The sequence below is a fragment of the Manis pentadactyla genome, chromosome 16 (assembly GCF_030020395.1).
Source record: "Manis pentadactyla isolate mManPen7 chromosome 16, mManPen7.hap1, whole genome shotgun sequence".
Taxonomy (NCBI): Eukaryota; Metazoa; Chordata; class Mammalia; order Pholidota; family Manidae; genus Manis; species Manis pentadactyla.
In genome coordinates, this window is record NC_080034.1 from 49,715,877 (window position 1) to 49,725,784 (window position 9,908).

General features: G+C 43.9%; 1 protein-coding gene across 1 annotated transcript; it reads right to left on the reverse strand.

Annotated features, from left to right (window-relative positions):
- Positions 1-7,732: 7,732 nt before the first annotated feature.
- Positions 7,733-8,138, reverse strand: LOC118913441 (histone H4). The gene has a single exon (XM_036887482.2). It carries the CDS (start codon positions 8,109-8,111, stop codon positions 7,800-7,802), a length of 312 nt encoding a protein of 103 aa, XP_036743377.1. The 5' UTR covers positions 8,112-8,138; the 3' UTR covers positions 7,733-7,799.
- Between the last annotated feature and the right edge of the window lie 1,770 nt (positions 8,139-9,908).

Sequence of the window (9,908 nt, forward strand, 5' to 3'; positions counted from 1 at the left end):
CTTCACTGCCTCTCTATCTACACCCCTACCTCCGGCTCTAAGACTTTTCACTCAACCGGGACACTTCTTTTGGTGTAATGGCAGTCTTTTCAACTCACTGCCTCCCAACTCCGATATACCCTGCATTCTCGTCACCCTAATCCCACAGCTTACACTTTACAGCATGGCAGAATTTCTTGAGCTCCAACCTCCCTTGCCCTCGTGCACAAAAAGGGCTGCTTTCCTTCCCATCATGGTCGGTATCTCTTTGACCACCTCAGCCATTGGGGCAGGGTTTTCGGAAGAGCCTTGGGTCACTCTCTATGGGCAATTAAAGATCTCAATGCCAAACTTGAGGGAGCCCTGACATCCACTGTCGATTCCCTGGCCTCTCTCCAAAGACAAGTCACTTCGCTAGCTAAGGTCACCCTTCAAAACCGGCGGGCCTTAGATCTGCTTACAGCCAAAAAGGGCGGCACCTGCATCTTCCTTCGTGAAAAGTGCTGCTATTACATCAACGAATCCGGCATTGTGGAAACTGACATTACCAAACTCACCGACCTTGCCTCCAGCCTCCACTCTGCTTCCAATTCCAACCCATTCTCTTCAATACTAACAAACCCCCTCCTTACCTGGCTCTGGCCCATTGCAGGCCCCATAATAATCATTCTTCTCGCCTGTCTCTTCTTACCCTGTATAATAAAGTTCATCAAATCCCAAGTCAGAAAAATCTCTAATCAAACTTTCAACCAGCTTTTACTCAGGAACTATCAGCTTCTGGCCACAGAAGATCCCTCACCCTCATGTAACCTCCTCACCACACGCTGAGATGGACCCCTCTCTCCGCTGGAAACAATGGCGGCAGACGCCTGGCTTCTGGCACCCGTATCCTCTTAGCACCATTAGAATCAACAAGTCCTCGACCTGTAGTTACAAGGAACCTTCATTGATTTCCAACCTGAAGAAGTCCTCATCTACTCGTCCTTACTGTGGGGAGTCCTATCAACCCTTTCCCCCCAATCCTCAAGCCCTCACTCCCTTCTCCGCCCCCATTCAGCGGGAAGCAGTCAGAAAGAAAGCAACATCCACAACCCCATAGAGGAAAAAGGGGGGAATGAAGGGCCCCCACCAGTAAGATGGCAAACTTCCGGCTTCTCTTCCGGGTCCTCAGTTCCCGACGGCACCACCTGAAGCCCAATCACCTCTCTCCCCACTCCCACTCCCAGCACCTAGCCAATAGCCACCAGCCCCGTAGAAGTAACACCCCAATCACCCCATGCCCCTTCCTATATAACCCAGCACCTTTCCCCAATAAAGCGGAATTCTCTGGTGAATTGCTGCTGTGTGTCGCTCCTTTCCTTTCACTTTTTGATGCAGTGGTGAATGGAATTGTTTTCCTGATTTCTCTCTCTGCTAGTTCACTGTTAGTGTATAGGAATGCCACAGATTTCTGTGTATTAATTTTGTGTCCTGCAATTTTGCTGAATTCGGATATTAGATCTAGTAGTTTTGGAGTGGATTCTTTAGGGTTTTAATGTACAATATCATGTCATCTGCAAGCAGGGACCATTTAACTTCTTCCTTGCCAATCTGGATGCCTTTTATTTCTTTGTGTTGTCTGATTGCTGTGGCTAGGACCTCCAGTACTATGTTGAATAAAAGTGGGGAGAGTGGGCATCTTTGTCTTGTTCCCAATCTTAAAGGAAAAGCTTTCAGCTTCTTGCTGTTAAGTATAATGTTGGCTGTGGGTTTTTCCTATATGGCCTTTATTATGTTGTGGTACTTGCCCTCTATACACATTTTGTTGAGAGTTTTTATCATGAATGGATGTTGAATTTTGTCAAATGCTTATTCAGCATCTACGGAGATGATTACATGGTTTTTGTCCTTTTTGTTTATGTGGTGGATGATGTTGATTTATTTATAGATTTCTAATGCAAATTATGAATCGTTCTTTCTCTGGATCTTAAATTAGGGATCTAATAATTTTTAAAGTTCTCCAAGTCTGTTACTTTTAAAGCAATGGAATGATATGTACTGTCAACCTATAAATATAAGAACCAATCTACTCCAGAACCCAGCCCTTAAGCCACTGACATTTAATGGCACAGTGCTCAGGGATCACGGAGGGCCAGAGAAGCCAAATATACTTAAAACATAGGGCCCTTAGTAAGATGCACTTGTTTATATCCCTTAAAGATTTTTCAAACTGAGGACCACAGAGCCTTATTAGATTGTGAAATCAATTTCATGGTTTGCAACCAGTATTTTAAAAAAATGAAATAGACCAGATTAGAATATATTATAACGCTGGCATTTGGGTTATTACTGTTTCCTAAATTTTTGTTTCAGGTGTGTACATGTATGTGTGTGTGAGCTTGCCTGCATGGGACAGAGATAAGAGACTTTTCAACCTCACTTTGCAATCAGAAGTTTGAAATTCTCATAATTTAATTTCTGCTTCAGAAATATTTCAAATGTAGACTCCTTTACCACACTGTCTCCTCAGGTGAAGCCCGTCTTCTGAGACTATTGCAAAAGACTACCAAACAACATTGGGCCCTTCTCAATGATGATTGTTTATGTGAAAAACCTAAAGCTTAGCTTAAACAACCAGAACAATACAATTCAACTACCACAGCACACAAACTTTCTCTTTAAAGACTTAGAGTGGTTCCCCAACCTGTAGAATAAACACCAAATTCCTCACACAGTCATTTGGGGATCTTCACAAGATCCTTATGGGGTTTTCCTCTGCTGAACCCTGGATTCTGGCCACACTATGTTGCTCCCTCAGCATCCTTCTGGAAGGCCCAACCTTGAAGGGCAAACTCTTGTATAGTACCTTTCACAAAGATGAGTCCTGAGACAAGCCCAGAGAGGCATCCTGGACATTGTTCCAGTAACTGTTTTTCTGCAGCTCTGCAAACACACCTGCCAGCCTAGTCCTGTCAGAGATCTGGGTCTGTAGTTTGTATGAGCTCTTCAGGCCAGGGTTCCTATCTCACATTTTAGTTGATTGAAGGCAGGTACTGTACCTGTTTCTGCGTGTGTGCATGTTTGTGGGGAAAGGTGGGGGAGTGGGGGTTGGAGAGTTACTAACTCCATCCTTGTGGTCTTCTATCAAGCAAGCTGAAGGGACTCTGCAGCGGCTGTAGTCACAAGCAACCCATATGCCTTGTAAATTATGGTTTATCTGATGTGTTTACCCAAATAAGCTTCCTACTCTGCAGTTTTTAGACAATTTTATAACCATTTGCTGACTTCTGAGTGAGACATCTAAGAGATCTGTGTTACTTCCCCATACTCATAAATAATTTTCAATAAAAATCATTGCATGAATAATTTATTTTCTCCATCGATTGGAGGCCAACTACATAGAAGGCAACTCAGAAGCAATGAGATGAGTCTCCTGCTAAAATTTACTTTTAAATTTACAAGGAAAAAGGGAAGGGCCAAAAGCTCTCCACAAAATTTTCCCTATATAATAAGCAAATTCTGTTTTGAGGAGATAAGAGGTCTCGTCACAAAAGTTGCAAGCTTCCAGAGGTTTCAGTGTATTACTGGTGTTAACCAAGCAAAGAACTAGGCAGTTTCCATCAAGGCCGATATGTTGTGTATGTTTCTACATATTTTCTCTGAACAAGCTTGACTAGTGTTGATACGGGGGTTGTTCTCGGAGCCAAAGAATGAACTTAGCAAACACACAAGGTAGGAGAACAAGGTGTAGAGGCTTTTATTTAGAAAGTGAAGAGGACAGAACTGGCTCACACCAGGAGGGGACATGAGAGTCCAGGGTAGTGCATTGTCTAGGGGATTTACAGGCAGTTGAGGATTTTTGGAAACTGATAAAGGGGTTAGGGTGTGGAGTTGTGCCACTTGCCCTGCCTCCAAGGTGGGCTTGGTTCTTGTTTGCTAGGGCTGTTTACAGTGAAGTCCCGGGGTTATGCTGAGATACCCTTTATTTGCGGAACAGTCAAACATTCCTGGCCAAGTTGCTCCTGGCTTTTTGAGTTTTAAGTGATCTCACTGAAGATGTTTATATTCCTAGTCTGGTATCTTTACCCTAGAGAATTATTGTGACCTTGACTTTGCATAATGCTCAACAGTTTTAACAGGGACTCCTTTTCACACTGTTAACATTGCTCTGACTGTAAATGCCCTTGCCTTTTCCTGGAGGCACTCACCCTACTCTGACTACACCCATGGTCCCTGTCTCACTGAGGAAGCAGCAGACCCTGCTTGGTGTGCAGAGACCTGGCAAATTCTTTTTTGCAAGTTTATACTAGCTCCATGAACCTTACTTTTGCATGTCTAACCAGGGTTTATCGGCCTACATTACAGAGCGGTCATTATACAGAAATAAAGGTGTCTGAAAATTAGGATTAGGAGGTTTAAGTCCAGAGAGGGGAAATCCCGGGGCAAAATACCTCTAAAAACCGAAGTCATTCAAAGGGAGAAATAAAGTTTAAAACCCGTTTATTGCTTACAAACTGCAGTCCAGGACAGTATTTCTCTTCTGCTCTGAAAGAAGCCAGCAAGCCAGCAATACCCCCCTCCCCTTAACCTCCCAGGTTCAGACTCGCCCTCAGTTGCCCAGGCAATTACCCATTGATATGGAGATGAACTTCTCTTTACCCCAGAGGATATGCAAATAAACTAAAGCCATATTTCTTTCCACCACTGAACACCTATTGATATGCAGATGAACTAAGAAAGCCAGGTGAGATATTCTGGAAATGTTACAATTTTCCCACAACCCACCTCTCCAGAAATCTCTGCTTAAAATGTACTCGTTCCCCCTCTTCCAACCAATCTAATAACATACAATAACAACAGCAATACAATCTTTATAATCTTCAACCAGAGGATTCAGCCTATGCAGATGAAAAAATGTACTTTACAGCACAATCTTCACTAAGCACAAAATATGTTTCTACACTTGTTTACTCATTCCTAACAACCATGCTAGTTTGCTCACACAAACTTTTACCGAACATTAGACAAAGTCAAGCCTCTCTTTAATCATTTTTTTTCTTGACAACAGCAACACAATCATGGTAATTCTCAAGCCAGAGGATTCAACTAGGTTCAAAGTCTCATGCAGATTAAGTCCAAAGCTCATCAATGCAGCCAGGGGGCGCATCCAGGACACAAGGACTGTAAAGCAAATAACCGTGATTGTGGGGGGGCCACTTTTCTGTTATTCCAGGAATACAGAGGAGGCGTTTCCAGGCCTTTTCCCCAAGGTGCCAGAAGAGCCAGCCATTGCTGGTCCATGTTTTGAAATGTCCAAGGCCACGTCCATTTTATTCCTAACTGCTGCACCCATTCTTGCAACGCCATGTCCAATAAATTGGGTGCTTTGATTGCTCTTAATCATCTGTGGCTGGCCACAGACTGCAAAGAGATGCTCTACTCCCCTCTTGGTGGTTTGCTGATCTGCACAACGTGCAGGGCACTCCTTCTGGGCTCGGCTGACTTCTTCAAAGGTCAATGGCAAGCCCTACATACGGGCTACAGCCCTCACTGTCTTTTGCCCCATGTGCAACAAACGCTGATGTAGCCATTAGGCCACAAAACAGACTTTCCTTCTAAGCCCAGTGCACCTGGGCCAATGCGTCTGCTTCATTATTCCCTGGGGATACCAAAGGCAAATGGCCAGTCACATGATATACAGTAGGTGTCTGTACCACAGCACTCCGTGGCCTTTGGGTCCAGTCCTGCACCCACCCCATGATGGAATAGGTGGTTATTAGCTTGGTCGGAGCTGTTCCGGCGATGGGCACCGTAGCCAACAAGGTGTAGTACACAGCAGCCAGTTACTTCTCTATCAAGGTGACCCGGACCTCTGCTCCTTTCCATAGTTGTGAGCAGACTCCGGCTGGCAGCAGAAGCAGCAGCAGTGGCAGAAGCATTAGCCCACAGGCCGGGGTCGGCGCAGCCAGCAGCGGTGGTGGCGCCTTCATGACTACACAAGTGTAGACATATGTCCCTCGGCGTGAGCGCCACTTCTCCCCATCTTTTCTTGGGGCGGCCCTCCCAAAGGTCGCACCCATTACAACAGATTACACCTGCTCGCTGCGCCAGGTGTAAGTCCGGGTAGAGGAAATCCCAGGGCAAAATACCTCTAAAAACCGAAGTCAAAGGGAGAAATAAAGTTTAAAACCCGTTTATTGCTCACAAACTGCAGTCCCAGGCCGTCTTTCTCCTCGGCTCTGGAAGAAGCCAGCAAGCTTGCCCGCCAGCCCCCTCCCCTTAACCTCTCAGGTTCAGACTTGCCCTCGGTTGCCCAGATAATTACCCACTGATGCGGAAATAACTTCTCTCCACCCCTGAGGGTATGTAAATGCACTAAAACAAACTTCTTTCCGCCACTGAACACCTATTGGTATGCAGATGTACTAAAGCCAGGTGAGATATTCTGGAAATGTTACAATTTTACCCCCAGGAGGCAATTTTTTACCTTTTTTAGTATTTCTTTTTAACTGATTCCTTTCCATTATGAGGGTACTTAAATTGAGAAATGCTTTTACAGTTGCAGGTTGATCCTCATTACCAAACTACCGTAATTACTAGATGTTGCTATATTAAGCACATGTTGTCAAGTTGAAAATTTGATACTATCATACAACTCTAATTGTATTTGTTGTGTAACTTTGCTCTGATTACACTTCACAGGCTGAAAAATGTTAATCCTAAAACGTTTATGTAAAATGTTGAAGGCCTCACAGTTAAGGTCTTAACTGAACTTTTCTAAATCACAGAAACTGCTTACATTAGGAATTACTCAGGGTTCAAACAAAAGCATCTTCAATCTCATTTTTCACAATGATTTATAATTTTTATGTAAAGGTCACTGTAATATTAAATTCGTACTATTAATCTTATTCTGTATATCGGTATTTGGGGTGACTCCAATTCAATAATGTACATTCCTTCACAGACAAACATGCTCTTTACAGATGACTCAGCAGGACCCAAACTTTGAGCTTGTGTAATTGGGCCGCTGGAAAAAAAAATTGTATCGAATGGAAAACACCTAAACAATGTTTCCAATTTCTATAATCAGCCATAGCCTGCGTAGTATAGGAATGTGGCCATTGTTTGAGGCTTGAGTTGCGGTAAGTATAGTAATGTTTCACTAGTCCGACGAGGCAGGGAATTCTTTGTTTTGCCTGGTAGTGGATTCACCCCACACCGTCAGAGGGAAAGGATGAGACTGGTGTCACTGAACCCAGATTATCTCCCAGTACGTGACAATACCTCGAAGGGCTGAGACATCACCGATGAGCCTCTGCTCCTCACGCCTTTCAACGACTGGCACGCAACAAGTTAAAATAAACCAACCAGTTTTTCCTCGTTTCGGGAATTTACACTAATCCTTTAAGCCAATAGGAAAAGTCCGTGGAACCTCACCCGCCGCAACTTCAGTTGGCGTCACCTCGTACCGCGGTTATCCAATGAGAACTTGATACCTAAAAGCTCTAATTTACATAGCTGTGTGGAGCGTTTAGTACATGTGAACCACATAGTTTTTCCGTAGTGATCTGAAGCTTTCGCAAAGCCGTCCAAACAGAAAAATTCCAATTTACAGTACCCGTTATTGCTATCTCGCTTTACGCAAAATTTAAAGCTTATCGACAGTGGCTTAGCCAGCATTCCGGCGTATGTGCACTTTACCCTCCCAACAATACGTAAACTGCTATTTCATACTCAGCGTCTGACACGTGTTAACAGTCCTTTCAATGGCTTTGTGGGCGGCCCTTAAAAGGGCCTTTGTTTTCTTCGGAATTTGGAAATATGGTATCTTCTTGTTCTCAACCGCCGAAGCCATAGAGAGTGCGTCCTTGGCGCTTGAGCGCGTAGACGACATCCATGGCTGTAACCGTTTTGCGCTTGGCGTGTTCGGTGTAGGTGACGGCGTCACGGATCACGTTCTCCAGGAACACCTTCAGCACCCCACGAGTCTCCTCGTAAATGAGGCCGGAGATTCTTTTGACGCCACCGCGGCGGGCCAAACGCCTTATTGCCGGTTTAGTGATACCTTGAATATTATCTCTTAAAACCTTACGATGGCGCTTAGCGCCCCCTTTCCCTAGGCCCTTCCCTCCTTTTCCACGACCAGACATGGCTACTGCTACTCTGCCTACCTCCAGGCTTCCGAAGCCCTTTAAATAGCATTCTCGCGGACCTGATCGAAAGCAAGATGCTCTGGTGCCTCTCCACACGTCATAAAGTGGGTGGAGCAAAGATAATCATTAACATTTCATTGTTTTGATTGGTCTATGAAATCTCGGTCGTGCTGGAAGGGGAGACTGATCTTATTCCGCTGAAAAGCCTTAGTTTCTCTTTTGTCTCGCATTGTTGTGCACATTTGCAAATTGAATGTATTCTTATCACTTTAAAGACTCAGGAGAAAGAGCTCCACTCCACGTTCTTTTTATTTCTCGTAAGTAAAACTGGTAACTGATATAATACTTCCTTGGAAGATGTCGGTAGAATGTGTAAAGGAGGTTAGAGTTATAGAACAATGGAGTTTTCCCTCTCTGTCTTTTTAATAGTCCTATTTTACGACGCATTTTGACCCCTTTCTCTGTGCTGGGCAAAATATAAGCCTGGCCATGAAAAAACTTTGACCCTAAACATTCTCCGTGTTTTTTGGAAAGGCAATGAGGTTAACAAACAATTGCAAATTGAAACTTCCTTTTCTTCTCTATCTCATTCACTTATTGGGTGACTTTTTTTCTGCAAAAATTTGTGAGAAAGTCGGAACAAAAAGCTAAACTTGGATAATCAATTGTTCCTGAAGCCTCTTCCTGGCCTGCTGAGCCTTGCGTGATCTGCCTGCAGTTCCTAACATGCTTCCTTGCCGCTCCTTTGTTAATCCCTTTTGAACCTTCTCAGATTTGAGACAAGAACATAGGTTTGGTAGAGTTGGGGATTCACTGTAGGGTAGGAGTAATACTTTATTAAGGTCATTACACAGCCTACAGGGCCTTCCCCTGGGAGGCGTTTGATGAGGTTATTGGTGTTTTAAACAAAGCTAATCCCATTTTTTTTTTAAAGGCAGAATAGAACGTAAATGGCTTCGAAAGTGGTTTGAAGAGGGATTTCTCAAAATTTCTTCCTAGCTTCCGGCTGCAGGTTGTGGATATTTCCACGATGAGTCACTAGTTACAGGGAAAAACAAAACAAAGCAAAACACGCCCTCACTCCATCCTGGTTAACTGAATTAGAATGAGACAATGGTCTGACAGAGACCACAAATTTCATCAGAATTCCTCAGATGAAAAGAAAGAGACCCAGGAGAGGGCAGGAAATCTAAGTGGAATATGATTTGTGACAGTTCTGAAATAACTGAGTGGTTAGTCTTCTGCCCCAAACTGAGAGTTTTAGATTCCTAACTTTCATTATCCCCACCACAAACACACACCTTTTAAGAGATTTAACGAACGAGGAAGAAATGTCAAACACTACAGAGGAAAAGTGCAAGGTCTAAAGTCATAAGTAAAGATGACATCTCAACGTGCTTCTTAATTCATGAAAATAAGTAAAAGAGTGTATACAATATGGCAATTTCGTGCGAAAATATATGGTGTGAGCACATCCTAGCAGGTGCCCTCTTCAGTTAAACTGGAGGGCTATGGGAGGCAGGCAGATGAAGCTCAGAATTCTTGGGTGTTTCAAAAAATAAAACCCCCAATCCAACTCCGCCACTTAATAGACCTCAGGGCTCTGACTGGTTGTGCCTATGCAAATAAAGTGTTACACCTTAAGCCAATCAGAGATGGCTTTTCCTAAGGCGGGGAGGGGTGGCACTTCCTCCTCTCAGGAGGCAATATAAACCCCCCAGACACCCGCACCTACAGAGCACTCTCCCTTGGAGTCTCTTCTAAGTAGTAGAAGTTTTCTCTTTTTCTCATTAA

Coding starts and splice junctions, on each gene's coding strand:
- LOC118913441 (XM_036887482.2), bottom strand. CDS start 8,111: ATGTCTGGTCGTGGAAAAGGAGGGAAGGGCCTAGGGAAAGGGGGCGCT.